At 36.3% G+C, this 19,421-nt stretch overlaps 1 protein-coding gene across 1 annotated transcript in view; it reads left to right on the top strand.

The window, feature by feature from the left end:
• Positions 1–19,421, top strand: part of LOC150085574 (catenin alpha-like) — a 707,146-nt gene that overhangs the window by 654,632 nt on the left and 33,093 nt on the right. The window contains exon 24 of the mRNA XM_090373354.1: positions 5,327–5,595. Coding sequence (XP_090229480.1) covers positions 5,327–5,491 — 165 coding nt within the window. The 3' untranslated portion in view covers positions 5,492–5,595. The remainder of the gene's footprint in view (positions 1–5,326; positions 5,596–19,421) is intronic.

Here is a 19,421-nt window from a genome sequence, read left to right on the forward strand (position 1 = left end):
AATGAAGTGGTTAGGAGAGACACTTTGGGTCAGCCTTATGGCTGTTCTAGATTGTATCATATATATCAAAGAAGTTTAACATTCATATATCAAGAAGGGTTTTAAGTAGATGTGCAATCAGTTATTGACAATCAGTTTACAGCATCCAGTATAATGCCACATTGCTCATCAGTCAGCATCATTTAACTAGCAAGCTTTTAAAATAAAAATATTTTCATACTACAGAGAGAGAGAGAGACAGAGGAATTTGCAGAACTTCATATGCAGCCTGATATGGCTGTATACAAAGTTCTGCAGTGGTCACCTGGAATGTATTCCATACAGGAAAATTATAACATAATTAAATAATTTCTCTATCTACAGAATTAACATGTATTTTGGCTTCCACTATTAAAAGATTTAAAATTGAAATACAACTTTTTTAAAAAGGCTCATTTCAACATATGAAAATAAGCAGCCAGTACAAAGGATTATCTCTGATGATTAAATATGTCATCATATATTTAAACCAAATGCCACATGCTGTAATAGCATTTTATTTCTTTAATGATGACAACCACATGTTATCCCTCTTTCACCCTATTAACTCCTAATATACAGGCAGGTCCCATTTACAAGTTTTCGCTTTACAAGTTGTCAGGTTTACGAGTTCTTTTTTCACATGTCAAGTATCAATAAAATCGAAAATATGAATGTTAATTGCAATAAATAAATGCTAAACATTCATAAATATGGCATTTCAAATCATGTGCCTAAGGCGCCTCCGTAGCCAGGTGGGAAGGAGCAGCAGTGCGTACCACACGCTTCTTGATTAGACCGGGGTTCGAGCCCATCACCACCAAATACGGAGGATGCGGAAAGGTCAGAGAATGACCACCGCATATTCCGGAGCAATATGGCCTTAGTTGCTAATGCTCCTAAAAACCAAACAATAACAACATCATGTGCCTAGCTATACAATACAGTACTACAGTGAATGTGTTTCTTCAGGCAGAGAAGAGCATCTCACTGACTCACATAAACATAAAGCAGGTTTTTTTTTTGTTTTATTTGTTTATTTAAATCAGATTCACTGACGTTACAAAGAGTGGTTGTGTTGCTCTTCATTTTTGTTGCCTTGTCTTATTTCATATTTATCCCCCTTATTAATACTGCACAGTATACCAAAATGAAATAATACTATGGTGAGTGATGTTAATAAAAAGAAAAGCGAAGAGGAATAACATTGGAAACAAAATATGAAATCATAAGCAAACATGATCTCATTATCCTTCATCATCATCATGTCGATGATGAAGAATAAACGTTCTATAACATTTGTATGACATAAATAATTTCTTTATTATTATAATTTGCTTGATTTTAAAGGCTATTTTTCATTTATTTGGATAAATAAATCATTGTTTAAGCATAAACTATTGTTTTGTTGACTTCAATAACATTACTGTGGTAAAATTTCATTGTTGAGAACGTAACCCCCCGTTTTTAACATTACATCTATGGGAAAATAAATTCCCACTTTACAAGTGCACGCTATAATCGAATTAACTCATAAAGTTGGAAACTACTTGTATCCTCAAGAAATAAGACATATAGTGGTGTCAACCAACCCTCTTCAAAGACCATCCTGATAAAATCAAATTGCAGTGAAATTCTAACAATTGCTAATGTCCTGCTTCACCTGCCCATTTAATTATAATGAGTTACAATATTTTTGGGATAATTGTATATTTTAATGGCAGAAATAATTTTTCTTTGTTCTTAAAACAATCAAATAACAAGCCAGCCATCTCCAAAAATGTCTCTTTCAGTACTTCTCATTTGTTGAATGGTTTTTTTTCTAATTTTATAATATATGACTTCCCCAAAATGATATCAACATAGTTGCTTTTGATCGAATTTCAAGGTTTACAAAAAAAAGATTGTTCACTCATTTGGTTTAGCTCTAATAAATATAATTTAATATAGTGAAGTTTACCTTTAGTTCAAAAATTGCAATAAACATGTCTATGCATGTTGATATAGCCATTCTTGAGGAATGCTACATTTGCTTCACAAGTTTGATTTAACCATTATAAAACCTGTATCATTAGGCAATACTAGATGGTAGATGATGGGTCAACTACCATCCAGGAAGTCTGAATAATATGTGTGTGAGGGGATATTGTAAAGCCCATGGGTATATTCTTGCTGTGTGTATGCTATATCCAAAAATTTCATTACTTCATACAAAATGTACCCTCTCCCCCTTTACTTTATCTATTGAATGAATAGTTAGACTTATAAAAGAAACTTATCTGCATAAAGATCGAAACCTCCCAAAGCTTCCTCATTCATTTCACAAATCTGAGTCTGTGTTCCAATCTCAGTGATGTCCATTTCCACTTACTTTTTCTGACAGAATCCCAATTATCAGTTTTCTCAATCACTGCTGATGTCCTAATTAGTCATTCCTTTCACTTCAAAGGTGGTACTCGTAAATATGCCTGCTGGGATATTTTCTAACAAAATCTTAGTAATTGGGAATCTCTTCTTTTCAGTCTCAACTGGCTTAAAATCTTTCTACCGTATTCCCTCACATTCATCTAAGATGTGGTCACAAATTGGATACTAATGATGTGATCACAAAACTTCTGAGCAGTGCAGACAGGTTGTCTTGTCAATGATATACAGGAATTTTGCTAGGAGGGATAAGGAGGTGATTATCCCTTTGTATAAGGCAATGGCCAGGCCACACTTTGAGCTCTGCATACATGTCTGGAGGCCTCATTTTAGGAAGGATGTAGAGCTGCTGGAATGAGTACAGAGAAGAGCAACAAGGTTGGTGAGAGGAACAAAGGGGAGCACTTATGAAGAAAGGCTTAAGTTCAGCAAATTGCAGCATCTGGAGACTAGGCACCTGCAGGTGAACTGATTGAGGTGTGTAAGGCCTTGAATGGTTTGAGCAAGCTCAATTCTGATAGGATTCTTTCTTTTGCTCTGATTACACACACCTGCAGAGGAATAAATTCAAATTGAGAAAAGACAGTTGTAGAATAGATGTGTGGAAATTTGCCTTTAGCTAGCAGGCAGTTGATTGCTAGAACAACCTTCCACCTGTTGTGGAATTTGATAGCTTAAATAAATTCAAGGAAAAACTGGACAGACTTTTGGAGTGAATGGATGGGTGAAATGGAAGAGTTTTTTTTTTGTTTTTTTTTTTTGCTGCTTATAAGCTTTCTTTCTTGCATCATATGCCTCTACTAATGCTAATTAATATTGCTTCCTCTTGATCAAAAAATCTGGGCTTTCTTTTTTTTGCTCTAGCTGCTGACATTGTATAAATCTCAAATGCACCCTACCATGGAATATTGATTAAAATCTGGGGAGGTGCCTCAAAAAATTTCTTTCTTTCAAGCTCCTAGATTCTATTCAAAGAGACCAGTTAAGTTAATTAGTCACCCATCTCTTATGAAGTCTCTTCACTTGTGGTCTCATAGACATTCAGGTTCTGTTGCATGTATTTTCTACAGATACTTCTATGGGCACTGTTGTGATTTGTCATCTATGATTCTGCCACCTCCTCCTCCAAACCAAACTGAACACATGCCCTTAACAACCAGTCAACATCCATTCATTGTTCAACTCCAAACTCAAAGAACTAACTTCTCTCATGTATTTTCCAAAAATTAAACTCTACAGAAGTTCAAGTCTGGTATACTAAATACCATAGGTCCTAATACCTTTCATGTTTGGGTTTTTTTATAGAAGGGGGGATTACTTTGGTGTGACTGCATTAGTCAGAAAAGTTTAGAATTAGCCATTTTGACAAGAACATATGAACATTACAGAATATACAAGTGAAAAGATAAGACCTTGACATCTTTTGCATCCTTTTTTTCTGACTGATGGTGACACTTTATTGCCTACTGCATCTTTCCAAACATGTCTTTTTCATCCTTGTCCATGTCAGAGAAACAATGTGCTGTGCAATTTTTGTGGTCTCAGAACAGTGACATTGTGAAAGTTCAAGCTGCACTAGAAGTTCTCCACAAACTGATACTAAAAACAAGTGAGTAATTATCAAAGCTGCAGCTAATCTTTAAATTTCATATGAAGCCATATATGCAATCATCCACAACTCCCTGCATTACAGAAAGAAAGGTTGAAACATGGCGGGTGTCAAAAAAGTTATATGTGCTGCATTCAGCCTTAAATGCAGTGCCTGTCTTTTTTTTTTTTTTTTTTTTTTTAATAAATATTATTGCATCATTAATGAGGATGAATGCAGGGACCCCCATCACATCCTAGAACTAAAAGTGAAGAGTATGGTGTGAAAACAGCCATCCTTCCCTCTGGCCACAAAGTTTAGGCCCATCAATGTGAAAAATGATGTTGATATATGTTTGAGATAGAAAAAGGATTTTTACAATTTCCTGCCTGCAGACTACACTGTCAATACTGTATCATATGGGAACACATTTTCCCCCCTTGTAAATCCAAATGATATACAGACTCATATTTATCGCTTATTAAAATTGATAAGATCTGGGCAGAATCATCTCCATGGCATCAGCAAATAGTTCTTTTTGTTTGCTCTTAGGACATTGGAATGTCAGAGAACAAATGTGCAGTTTATGCAGCCACACATCCATCCACCACAGCTTCAGCACATTTTCAAGTAGCTTCTGATTATAGTACCACTATCTGAAGAATATGCAAATATCACTTCACATTAATATGACTAATTCAGTCATATAACACTTCAACAATTAAAACATTAGTTACAGTTGTGGGCCTCTAGCTTTATTCCACACACACACACACACACACCCACCTCTCTAATTTGCATGGCCGACCGGGCTAGCCGGGTGGGTAAAGTGCCTGCCTGGCAACCCAAAGGTCGCGGGTTCGATTCCCGCCTCGGGCTTGGATCAAAGTACTGCAAAAACCTTGGGTGGTGCATTATGGCCACAGAAGCCGATGCACCAACAACTACCAAAAAAAAAAATAAAAATAAAAAAATAATTTGCATGAATGTCTATCACTTTGATGCATAGTAAGAGATAATGTACTCCTTTCAGACTTCTTTGTTTTACTTTTTTTAAACAAACAAAATTTTATAATTCTAAATTTATCCTACTTATTCTCTTGGCAATTACCATGTTTAGTCCCAAATTCAACATTAACTATTTAGCTCTGCAAGAAACTCCTCTCTGATTTTGATTGCAGGGAGATCTATCAAAGTCACCACTCTATGTTGAACAAAGATTAAAAAATAATTTTGCATATCCGAATTTTTGAATCTTTATATAATATTATTTTATTATAATTTTATGTGAATTAGTCTCCTCTGATAGTATGGAAAATGAAAACTCCAGAGAAGAAACTGCTTGTCCGATGGGAAAAATCAGAAGAAGCTCGTGTAAAGGTTAGGAAAGGATCACAGAAAGAGAATATCACTCCAGTTAAGACCTTAAGTGAGTTCCAGAGCCCTGCAGAATCTGTCTGATTTGTATAAACCTTTTTCCTAAAAAAATCACTGCCCTATTTTTCATGCTATGGAACTTTCTTTGCTGAAGAAATGGATTGGACTAAGAGATAAGGGGAAAAAAAGTAAACATTTTAAAATATGTTATCCCAAGATAGTTCTTAATAATTTATTGCAGTAAATAACAAAGAGAAACTTTAATATTTATTCTATTTTTAAATAAAAAATATATCTCTTTGTTACAGAACATCCAGTAATAACATAATTTTTTTTGTATTTCTTATTGCACACCGCCCTTAGGTTTTATTTTTAATTTTATGTGCTTTATGTATAATATGCCCATTGTTATCATATTCTTTTCTTTAAATATTAATATTTGTTCCTCTATTAAACATATCACAAGAATTTTGTGCATTTAGCAAAATGGAAGTTGGTTTATGTGTTAAGTATGTAGTTCTCAAGAATATTCATGAGTTTGACCAACAACCAGTATGAGAGTTTTCAAATACATATATACACATGGTCAAAGAAGGTAAGGGATGTTAGAAACAACAAAATAATGCAATTATGCTGGCGTGTATCTAGCAGATTATTCTAGTCACCTTTTATCTCATCCCTTGAATCAACTTATATACTATTCTGATAACCCAAGGAATCATTCACATATTATTGAGGCAGTTTCTAACTCTAATGGAAAAAAACAAAGGCCTTGTATGGTCTCCCTTAAGTGATTTTGTTTGCAAGAACAAATTCGTGAAGTTGTACTTAATTTCATTCTCTGCCTATAGTAAATGAATTGGCCATCAAATCTGCTAGTGTCTGCATTGCATAAAATAAGTAAAATGCATGAAACGTTATGTATCACAGAGTATAAGTTTTACTATATGTTAAATATCACCTACTCTATTTTTACTCTATATTAAATGTCTGTAACATTAAATTTTTTTACTATTATTGATGTGTAGTTTGAAGCTGAATTTGATTTAACAGTGTCCTTCAGTAAAACAACAAGGAAATATGATGTAGTGTTGAAAAATGTAACATTTGCTTTGTGTACTGTATGTGGATGTAATTTTTTAGTTTCGAATGGTAGGAAACACAATTTAATCACGCATTTGCAAACAAATAAGCATCAGAACAATGTGTAGGGTGTAAAAAAAATTCCAGATTGAAAAAATAAGAATTTTATTACCACCTGAGGCAGCAATAATTGTATCTCTTTTCTTTTACAAGATCCCTCATTGTTTTGACCATGTGTATTTTGTATAGTAAGAACCTATGGTATTTTTGCACCCCAGGTGTTTTCTAGTGCCTCTTTTATATCTGAAATTTTTATGAAGACATTTACAGTATTGGTATAAAGTTAAGAGTATCAGTTTGTAGCCAATTAATATAATTGTTCTTGCAGCATTGTTGATCAAACAATATATACAAAATAATAATATTTAGATACAAATAGACAGTCAACTAATATATTACTTGAAATTGGAAAGAAATATTGAGTAATATATATTAATTTATGCTGTAAAGTCTTCTTTTTTGACCTTTTGACATGACTTAACAGTTTACCTGAGATAAGGAGTAAACAGAATATATGTTATCATAACAGAGCCAAATCTTTGTCAAAACAAGAAAGAAAGAAAGAAACTTAATGTTATGAGGTATGATCAAAAAGTTTAGGATTGAATTGATGATGGAAATGATGGAACTTACCGGATATTCGGATTGATCTTCTTCAAAAGTAGTCTCTTTAACAATGTATTTCAATGCCTCTGTAGCTTCTCAAAGCATTCCTGATAGGCTTATTTTAGAAATGTTAATAGTTCCCAAATTCTCTTCTGAATAATTTCTCAGTTCTTGCATATCTTTCAATGAGATAAACCGATATTGTTAACTACTGCAAGTTACATATGCAAAATGTTCAAGAAAGTAATTGTAGAAAATATTAAGTTTTTATGCCAACTAAAAGATATCATTCAAGGCTTAAACGTAAATGGATATCAGATGAACTGATGAGACTAGAAGCAGAGAGGGGAAAAAAAACATACATGGGATGCATATAAATTATTAGGGGACATGGAAACATACGGTAAATATAAACTAGTCTGCAATCAAATCACAAAAGAGGGTTAGGCAACTAAGGCAGATTATGTGAAGTGTTAACATAAGCAGAATGTTTTTTTACTTTGGTTAGAAAGAAAGATGAAACACATTGGTTCACTAGATATGGATGACATAACCTGTTGATGACACTGTTCAGATCACAAACAAACTTAGCAAATTTTTGCATCTACTTCGTAGATGCAAAATGTGCGAAGAAGCTTTTAGGAATAGGGATACAAGAAGTATAACAAATTCTAACCAAGAGCTAAATGATTTTGTAATAACTGAGAAGAAAGTGGATGAGAAATTCTTGAAGCTAAAAGTAAGTAAGACACCTGGGGGCTGAGAGAATCTATCCAATTATGTTAAAATAAACAGCAAAAGAGGTAAGCAAACTTTTAGATATAATTATGAGAGCATCCTTGGATTCAGTGGAAGCCCCAACAAGGTGTGCAAATTGGAGTTGTGCAAATGTCTGAACTGTACACAGAAGGATTAAAGGGTGAAATAAATAATTACAGATCTTTAACTTTACTTCTGTTCCAGATAAAATAACGTAGTCAGTGATTTAAACAAGAAATACAGGATCATCTTGATAGGAATACCATTATACAGCAATCACAACACAGATTTTAAGGGAAGATCTTGTATGACCAATCTGGTTGGATATTATGTTATAATCACAATGGAATCTGAATCCAAAAAATAATTTTGACATTACATACACTTAGATTTCAGTAAAGCTTTTGATACTGTTCCAAATGAAGGATTCCTAAACAAATTGAAGTGGTGTAGTATTAGAGGCGAGTTACTGCTGTGGATAAACAAATTGGAGTAGCCGAAAGTGGTTATAAATGGGCACTGCTCTTCTTGGTCTAATGTTATTAGTTGGTCCCTCAAGCTTCACTGCTGGACCCGTTATTGTTTTTGATATTTGCTAACAATACTGATGAAGGCAAAGCAAGTTTGCAGATGATTCAATGCTTGTCAGGGCATTTAATGACATGAATCAGGGTAGGGTCCTATAACAAAAAGTAGAGAATTTAGGCACATGGGGAAAAAAAGTAACAATTGAAGTTTAAAATTGATAAATGCAGAGTACACCATTCAGATAGCAATAGTCCCAGAATAACATACCATTTGGGTGGTTACACCGTAACAATTGAAGTTTAAAATTGATAAATGCAGAGTACACCATTCAGATAGCAGTAGTCCCAGAAAAACATACCATTTGGGTGGTAACACCGTCAAGGTATTGAAGAGTGAAAAAAACTTATTGGTATTTGTACATTCCAACATCAAGTTTCTCTAAGCAGCACTGATAGGCATCTAGGTGAGCTCATTGGGAATATGTTGCAATTATACCACTGTATAAGGCAAAGGTGAGGTGAGGTGAGGTGAGGCATCGCATGTATGTTTAGAAAGGAAGCAGAAAAGAGCAATGAGATTAGTAAGGGGGGGAAAAAGGAGTACTCTTATCAAGAAAGACTTAAGTTCTCTAAATTGCAAAGTCTGTAAACAAAACAACTTGATGAGACTTGACTGAAGTGTTTAAGACTCTAAATGGATTGAGTAAATTAAATGCCCATGGCATCCTTAATTACTCCTTCTCCTAGCATGCATAAGGAGGCAAATTTAAATTGGAGGAGGATAGATGTGGCAGAGGGTAATTCATTTTCAGAACTAACTTCCATCTGGTGTTGTGAAAGTAGGTATTTAGAGGTGATGGCTGATGATGTGGACAGTTGTGTAAGCTTGCATCATTTGCCACTACTAATGCTAACCTCTGACCTTTTGTGAAAACTCTATGCTTGGGAAACCAAAAAAATAAATAAATAATTCAGGAGAAAAATTTAGTGACTTATATCAGATGGAGGACCACAATGAGGAGTGTTTTGCATGAAATTCTTGAATGGCAAGTGCTAAGTGTACAAGGGTGTTTTGTGATGCAAGTTCCAATTCCCTGAAGGTCACTTTTACAGCCATTTTCTATGAACAGCATCACACAATCATTGTATAATTGTTTTGTGATATTGTGATTTCTAATTCACTCTTTGATAATGGGAGAAATTCTTCATGAATAATGTTCTGTGAATCAAAAAATGCAAAACGCATGGTTTCATGTTTCATCTGATAAGTTTTTTTTTTTTTTGTTTTGAGCCTTTGTTTCCAGATCATAGCCCCACGCTAATGATTTGTCACTAATGATGGAAGAAATGAAGTGTGGTTCTGGAGTAGCACATTAACAAAGATCCTGACATAGTAGTAGAGGCATGTGATGCAAGAAAGCAAGCTTATAATAGCATCAGCCAAAAAAAAAAAAAACACCCCATTTCACACATCCATTCCCTCAAAACTTGTTTGTCCAGCTCCTCCTTGAATTTATTTAAGCAATTTCCACACGACAGATGGAAGTTAGTTCTAACAATCAACTACTCGCTGGCTAAAGGCAAATTTCCACACATCTATTCCATAACCGTCTTTCCTCGATTTATGCCCCCTCAGGTTCATAAACTGAGAAAGAGGAAGAATCCCATCAGAATTGAGCTGCTCAATCCATTCAAGGCCTTATACATCTCAATCAGATCACATTGCAGATGCCCAGTCTCCAAATGCTGCAATTTGCAGAACTTAAGCCTTTCATTGTAAGACCACGCTTTCATTCCCCTCAGCAATCTTGTTGCCCTTCTCTGTACTCACTGAAGAAACTGTACATCTTTCCTAAACTGAGGCCTCCAGACCTCTACACAGTAGTCAAGGTGGCTTGACCATTGCCTTATACAAAGGGATCCTTATTCTACTAGCAAAATTCCTGTATATCATTAACAATACCCCATGACCTGCTGTAGCAGCCTGTCTACACTGCACAAAAAATTTCATATGATTGAACAATTACTTTCAGGTCTTTTTCATTTTTTATCAACTGAAGTGTAGTACCACACAGTTAGTATGTTTCTCTTTGCATTTTCAGTATCAGCATTAGTGAAGGCACATGATGCAAGAAAGTGAGTTATATAGCATCAGCCGCAAAAAAAAAACAAAAAAAAACCTCATTTCACCCACATCCACTCGCTCCAAATGTTTCTCTAGTACTGCCTTGAATCTATTAAAGCTATAAACTTCTACAACGACAGACGGAAGTTTGTCCCAGCAATCAACCACCTGCTGGCTAAAAGCAAACTTCGCACATTTATCCTACAACTGTCTTTCCTCAAATTGAATTTATGTCCTCTCAGATGATTATTCTGAGCAAGAGGAAGAATTCCATCAGCATTGACTATGCTCAAACCATTCGAGGCTTTTACACTTCAATCAGATCACCTCGCAGGTGTCTAGTCTCCAGACACTGTAATTTGCAAGACTTAAGCCTTTCTTCGTAAGAGCAACCCTTTGTTCCATTCACTAATCTTATTGCCCTTCTCTGTACTCATTTCAGCAGCTCTACATTCTTCATAAAATGAGGCCTCCAGACCGATATACAGTGCTTAAAGTGTGGCCTAACCATTGCCTTATACCAGGGGTTAGTCACCTCCTTATCCCTGCTAGAAAAATACCTGTATACCATTGACAAGACACCATGAGGTACTCATGCAGACCATCTGCACGATTACCCTCAGGTCCTTTTCATTCTCTACCACTATCAGTGTAGTAACACACAGTTGATACGCTACTCTGGGGTTACTGCTTCCCATATGCAGTGCTTTACATTTGTAAATGTTAAACTTCAATTGCCACCTCTTAGCACATTTTCTCAACTTTCCTAGATCCTATTGCAGCAGCGTACTGTCATTAGTGTCATTAACAACCTTGCCGACCATCGTATCATATACAAACTTGGACATTAAGCCTGATATACCATCATCGATATCATTAATAAAGACAGAAAACAACAATGGACCCAACACTGAACCCTGGGGCCTTTACTAATAACATTATCCATGAGGAGCAGTGTCCATTCTTACCGCTCTCTGTCTTCTCCTCCTCCTCAACCATCCCTTTATCCCTAGCAGCAATTTCCCTCCAAAGTCACACTGCTCTAGATTGTGCAGCATTCTTCCATGTGCAACAGTATCAAAAGTCTTTCTAAGATCCAAATACATGATATCAGAATTATTCTTTGCATTCAGTTCCTTTGTGACTACATCATAGTATCCAATCAGATTGGTCAGACAAGACTTCCCCTTAACAAACCCATGCTGTGTCCAAGCTATAACTGAAGTCTTGTCTAGATGATCCTGCAGTGCTTCTTTAACCAGTGCCTCCATTAATTTCCCTAAAACAGAAGTAAATTTTTTTTTTTTTTTATGAAAACCTTTAGTACTGTGCTTGGGTTGGAGGTTGAGAAGACGAAAGAAGATATTTGTTGACATTAGACTTGAACTTCTGCAGACTGTAATTTTCAGGAAATACGTATGAAGGAAGGTTGTTCCAGAAAACGGCAGTTGAATGAATAAACGAGGAAGATGAAAAGTTGGTTCTGTGAGTTTGAAGTTGGACAATAAATGGATGTTGGCTAGTGGTGGCATGTGTTCTCTCTTTTGTGTTCTCTCTTTTGAAAGAGAGAGAGAGAGAGAGAATTATAGAAGCCAATTCAGAAGCTCTACATCCTTCTGAATAGATGTAGTATCTGTAGAAAATACTCTATTGGAAGTATCTGTAGAAAAGGCATGCAGCAGAAACAGTACGTATATGAGACAGTGAGTGGAGAGACTCTGTTAGAGAGGAGTCATTACTTAACCTAACTGTCCTCTTCTGAATGAAATCTAGAAACCTGAGAGAAGTTTTGGGGGAACCGCCCCAAGATGTGGTAAAAATATTCTATGGTAGTGCGGATTTGCCATTTGTACAGAGTGAACAGCTGTTTGGAAGAAAAGTAACCAAGAGCAAAAGAGAAAACCAAGTTTTTTAGATGCAAAGGAAGAAATATTTGTAGTATCCTTGTGCCAAGAGAGATTAGACGTCAGGGTAATCCCCAAAAGAAATATATCATTTTGCCTAGAAATCGGAGTGTCACCAAAGATAAGCATAGGAGCAGAAGAATCCTTTTTGTGAGATATAAGACAAGACTGAGTTTTAGAAGGATTGAATTCAACTAAGTTGTCTTTGCCCCACTGTAGAATTACCTGGAGATCGGCATTTAAGGAATTGGTAGCGGATATTCGAGAAGTTGAAGCCGATTCAGTAGGGAAGGTTTCTCCAAATATAAAGTGGAATGCAATGTAGTAGTAGTAGTGGCATGTGATGCAAGAGAGCAAGTGTATGAGCTTATGCAGCATCAGCCAGAAAAAAAAAAAAAATCTCAGCATTCCCTCCAAATGCCTGTCCAGTTCCTCCTTAAATTTATTTAACCTATCAACTTCCACGACAGATGGAAGTTTGTTCCAGCAATCAACCACCCGCTGGCTAAAGGCAAATTTCCGTGCATCTATTCTACATCTGTCTTTTTTAATTTAAATTTATGCTCTCTTCAGTTCGTAATCTGAACAAGTGGAAGGATCCCATCAGAATTCATCGTGCTCAACCCATTCAAGGCCTTATACACCTCAATCAGATCACCGTGCAGGTGCCTAGTCTCCAGCCACTGCAGTTTGCAGAACTTAAGCCTCTCTTGGTAAGAGGATCCCTTCATTCCCCTCACCAATCTTGTTGCCCTTCTCTGTACACGCTCAAGCAAATATACATCCTTCAAACTAATAGCATAACCCCTCCTAACTTTCTATCCTTCCTGTACACATTGTACTCCCCAAATTCCATTTCTGCATTCCTTATATCTGTGTGACACCAAGTCTATGATATCCCAACAATCTGCCTTTGGTGTTTTGACCAACACCTGAAATTCATCAAATTTATTTACCAAACTCCTAGCATTGGTGTACACGCAGTTATACATGCACGTATTCCTATTCTTAGCTACGCTAACACAACCCATGTATTTACTTGTTCCGCAGTGACTCCCAGCAGTTTCTGAAATACCCTGCACCTTATTTTCCAAGCTGGTGCTCATTCCAATAGAACAGTGCAAGAATCACTTTCTCCTTTGCCAGCGGCACTGTTAATCTATTAATCCATGTATCATTTTTCAATGTTAAACTTCAATTGACACTTCTCAGCCCACCAAATTTTCTAGATCCTGTTGCAGAAGCACACTGCCATTACTGTCATTAACAACCCTGCCAACCTTTGTATCATCTGTGATCTTTGATATTAAACCTGATATACTTTCATCGATATCATTGATAAGCATATAAAACAACAGTGGACCCAACACCAAACCCTGGGGGACTCCACTAATAACATTAGTCCATGAAGACCAGCGTCCATTGATTACCACTCTCTGTCTTCTCACACTCAACCACCCTTTTATCCATTGTAGCAACTTGCCCTTAATAGCATACTGCTACAATTTGTACAGTAGTCTTCCATGCACAACAGTGTCAAAAGCTTTCCTGAAATCCAAGTATATGATAGCAAAATTATTTTTTTGCATCAAGTTCCTTTATAACCACATCAATGTATCCCATCAAATTTGTCAGACAAGACTTTCCCTTAACAAACCCATGCTGTCTGAATTATTATTGCAGTCTTGTCTAGATGATGCCGCAATGCTTCTTTAACCAGTGACTCCATTATTTTCCCTAGAACAGAATTTAAACTAACTGGTAATTACTCGTGTCACCCTTAGATCCCCCTTTATGGATTGTGGATACATTTGCACATCTCCAATCCATGGGGACTTCCCCCAAGTCCAAGGATGCTCTCGTAATTATGGCTAAGGTTTGCTTACTTCCTTTACCAACTTCTTTAATATAACTGGATAGATCCCATCCACCCTGGGCACCTTTCTTATGTTTAACTTTAACAATTTCTCCTCCACTTTGCCCTCAGTTATTACAAAATCATTAAGCACCCTGTTACTGTTTGATAAATTTCTGGCATTCTCCTCCCTTAATAGCTCCTCATGTGTAAATGTAGATGAAAGGTACTCATTCAGATTGTTAGCTATCTGAGGAAGATCATCAAAAAATCAAACTATTGATATCAAATGGACCAATATTAACTAAAGAAGACCTTGCTGTTTTTCTTAGCAACTTTCTTATAGAAAGGATGCCAAAAATTATCCTTTCGCATAGTTCTTGACATGCAAGAACTCACCACTCTCTGTTACCATCGGCACGCTGTAGCCAGGTGGGTAGGAGCTGCAGTGCGTAGCACATGCTTCTTGATTAGACCGGGGTTTGAGCCCATGACCACCAAATACAGAGGATGTGGAAAGGTCAAGGAATGACCACCGCATATCCCTGGAGCATTAGCAGCCTTAGCTGCTAATGCTCCTAGAAACCAAATAACAAACAAACAACTGTTACCATCAATGCAGGTGCAAGCATAAACTTGGCTAATTTTCTTGTTCCCAAATCTTGTATTAATATTGATTGAAAGGTCCCATAAGAAATACCAGTTTTGCTAGCAACTTAATGGATAAATAATCAACAGTCACTCCTGATAATGAATCGAAGTCATTGAATCAATGATTTTCTGAAATTTAAGGGCCATTTGAACGCAGATCATTGTCAAAAGATTGGTACAAAATTTGATGCAAATTCACTACTTGTAAAATCACTCATTTAAAACACAACACAACATATAAAATACCTTCTATTCATTGCATAGACTGATTGCAGAGAAATAAGCATTCCATGCATTGCTATGTGACGATAAGTCAATGAACATGTTGCATCTCACCATGACATCCCAATTTCATGATACCAAATTAGTCTCTGAACTTTTTTGATATAGTTTCACAACCACTTATAAAAATAACTTATTTCAATATCAACTTCTTTAGAGTGAATCGATAGATTTGTAATCTGCATATTTTTGCATGTAGAAAAATACAAGAACATGCCACCTACCATTGTTTTAGCCAAATATGCTTTTCTTTTATTTGACAATAGACATAATTTACACAAATATTGTTATACAGGTGACCCCTGCTTAACGCTAATAAGTCATTCCGGAAAAACAGAGTGCTAAGTGAGCGCCGCATTCCCATAAGGTAACATACGTATTTGTGAGTTGCAGTCAGTGCCATGGGATATTTCCTAATCAATAATAAACATTAGCGAAAAGATGTGCAAATGTCAGTCAAAATATTTAATATTCAAATATTTGTACATATAAAATATTCTACATTAGATGTATATGTGGTAACTACTTGCGTACCAAAATTTAACTTAAAATTCCAATTAAAATCATGAATTTAATTAATTTAATTTAATTGATGAATTTAATCATGAAAAATGTGTCGATTTTGGGATGTACTTTGGCCCTCTTCCTGGTAAACTAAAAGGGATTTTAATTTTAAATCCCCTGCAACGTTACCACCCAACAATAAAGTCAACCGATCCTTTGCCGCTTCGAAACCTTGAATGTTTTTTCTTCTTTCAATATGAAACTTCTTTTAGGCATTCATTTCCAAAAAAGTCCTGCTTCATCTATGTTAAAAACTTGTTGAGAAGTATAACGCATAATATCCCTCTTCAATAATTTTAACGAGTTCTCTTTTGAAAGTTTCGGCTCCTCGATCTGCACTTGCGGCTTCTCCTTGGATTTTAAATCTATTCAACCAGCCCTTATTAGTTTTAAATGGTTTCACATTTTTTTTAGGCAAGTTTTCTTCAGATCATCATATAGGCTAATCTCTCTCTCTCTCTCTTTTTTTTTTTTTTTTTTTTATATTTAACTTAACCGAATTCTGCATTGGATATTATCTTCAATAAAATTAGTTAAAGTCTCTCCATAATTTTAACGAGTTCTCTTTTGAAAGTTTCGGCTCCTCGATCTGCACTTGCGGCTTCTCCTTGGATTTTAAATCTATTCAACCAGCCCTTATTAGTTTTAAATGGTTTCACATTTTTTTTTAGGCAAGTTTTCTTCAGATCATCATATAGGCTAATCTCTCTCTCTCTCTCTCTTTTTTTTTTTTTTTTTTTATTTATATTTAACTTAACCGAATTCTGCATTGGATATTATCTTCAATAAAATTAGTTAAAGTATCTCCATTTGAATCCTAATAGCCGACCTAGCCCTAGTTGCTTGCAGTGGAACAGCTGTCTTTCCTGCTGCTAAAATTAATTCTTTATTTTTTATAATTGTTCTTTCAGTTAAACCTGCCAGTCTTAAAGTATGGCACGCATCCGCTTGTCATAGACCGGAATCGATTTGCTTCAAAATGTCTAATTTAATTTTCAAATTCAGTCATTTTCTTACATTTGTAGTCTTTACATTGTTGCTTTTTCATACATACTGCGTCCATACATTGTTGCTTTTTCATTCTTATCCACCATTATTAACTCTTCAAAAATGTAACTGTGTTGGTTGCATTAATTATGATACAATGTTCGAGTAAACTGTCCATTACGTACAATGTCTAATGCTGTACTGAGTGATGACTAGACTTCGGATAAATGCATATAACGCAAATATTACAAGCAATATACTTGATCATTTTTTAAAATGTTGATCTTGGAACTACATAGTAAGTCACTGTACCGCAATTAAATTAGTGTGTGAGAAAATTTCATTGAGCTTGGGAAAATTTCTCAAGTCGGCGTGGGAAACATATTAATGCCGTTTTGCTATTCATTTTCAAGCTATCGACTCCATCAAATGAAACAATTCCGTTAAATACGCCAAAAATGCAATCTGTAAAAGAGCGTTATAGTGATGTGGGACAGCATTATAGTCAGATATGGCTTCTTATAATATAAGAACAGCATTATAGCGAATCAGCATAAAGCAAACCACATTATAACAAGGGCCTGCTGTAATAAGAGAATAGCACTTCAAACTGACACTTTGTTAATTTTTTTGTTTCATTTGTAATACAAAAGCTTTGATGTAGTTTCATAAATACTCATAAAAATATGGTATTTCATTCTCAACCTTTCGAGCGAATCTGCCTGATTTACTCTAAAGAAGTGCTCTTCTAATCTGCATATTGTGAAGGTAAAGAAAGCCAACATGAGAACCACAGCAAACTATGGGAAACTTACCACTGGTTTGCCACTGCCGCAGTTTCTTCCTGCATTCTCGTAAACTGATGGTGCATGTTATCGGCAGTAGAAGTCGAGAATGACAGATGAATCATCACAGCATTAAGTGATTCATTGACATTATGATATGCATATATATAAAGAATCTTTCTTTCTTATCATATTATTTCCTAATCTAACCTAACATAACCTTAAAGGTTAGGTTAGCATTAGTGTTACTAGAGGCATATGATATGCAAGAAAGCAAGCTTATGTAGCATCAGCCAAAAAAAAAAAAACCTTCCCGTTTCACCCATCCAATCACTCCAAAAGTATAGTTCAGCCTTGAATTTATTTAAGCTGCCAACTTCCACAACATCAGATGGAAGTTTGTTTCAGTAATCAACCACCCACAGTTAAAGTCAAATTTCCTCACGTCTATTCTACAACTGTCTTTCCTCAATTCGAATTTATGCCCCTCCCTCCCTCAGCTGCAGAATCCCATCAGCATTGAGCTTGTTCAAGCCGTTCAAGGCCTTATACACTTCAATCAGATCACCTCGCAGGTGCCTAGTCTCCAGACTGCAATTTGCAAAACTTAAGCTTTCTTGGTAACAGCAACCCTTTGTTCCATTCCCTAATCTCATTGCCCTTCGTTCCAGCAGCTCTAGATCTTTCCTAAAATGAGGCCTCCAGACCTGTATGCAGTACTCCAGGTGTGGCCTAACCATTGCCTTATACGAGGGGATAATCACCTCCTTATCCCTGCTAGCAAAATTCCTATATATCATTGACAAGACACAGTGAGCTGCTCAGATAACTTCATATCTGACTGCACAATTAACCCCCAGGTCTTTTTCATTCTCCACTACCCTAAGCATAGTACCACACAGTTGGTATGTTACTCTGGGATTGCTAGTACCTATATGCAGTACTTTACATTTGTTAAACTTCAGTTGCCACCTCTCAGCCCATCTGCTCAACTTTTCCAGATTCTGTTGCTGTAGCATACCATGCTTCCTTACACGGCCACCGAGCCGAGTGGTCAGGAGTGGGAGTGCAGTTGTTATTGTTGTTGTTATTTAGTTTTTAGGAGCATTAGCAACTAAGGCCATATTGCTTCGGGGATATGCGGTGATCATTCCCTGTTCTTTCCGCATCCTCCATATTTGGTAGCTCACGGGCTCGAACCCCGGTCTAATCAAGAAGCGTGTGCTACGCACTGCTGCTCCTGCCCATCTGGCTACGAAGGTGCCAGGAGTGCAGTAGCACACGCTTCTTGATTAGACCGGGGTTCGAGCCCCTGACTGCTAAATATGGTCAATCTGCCAACCCGCACTGGACCAGCGTGGCAGATTATGGTCCATTTCCCTCAGCATGAATTGTTGAGGAGGCTTCCATCCTGCAGTGGGTTGATAATGGCTGCAGTTTACCTTTACCTTTTTACCATCCTTCTTGTCATTAACAACCCTGCCAACCTTCGTATGAAAATTTGGACATTAAAACTGATATACCTTCATTGATATCATTGAAAAATACAATGGGCCAAACATGGATCCCTGCGGGACACCACTAATATTAGTCCACGAAGAGCAGTGTCCATTGATAACCACTCTTTGTCTTCCACTCATTGTTATTTGGTTTTTTAGGAGCATTAGCAACTAAAGCCATATTGCTCCGGGGATATGCGGTGGTCATTCCCTGAACTTTCTGCATCCTCCGTATTTGGTGGTGATGGGCTCGAACCCCGGTCTAATCAAGAAGCGTGTGCTAAGCACTGCTGCTCCTTCCCACCTGGCTACGGAAGCGCCTTCTTC

The sequence above is a fragment of the Mastigoproctus giganteus genome, chromosome 5, assembly GCF_048544385.1.
Source record: "Mastigoproctus giganteus isolate SK-2022 chromosome 5, ASM4854438v1, whole genome shotgun sequence".
NCBI classification, from domain to species: Eukaryota; Metazoa; Arthropoda; class Arachnida; order Uropygi; family Thelyphonidae; genus Mastigoproctus; species Mastigoproctus giganteus.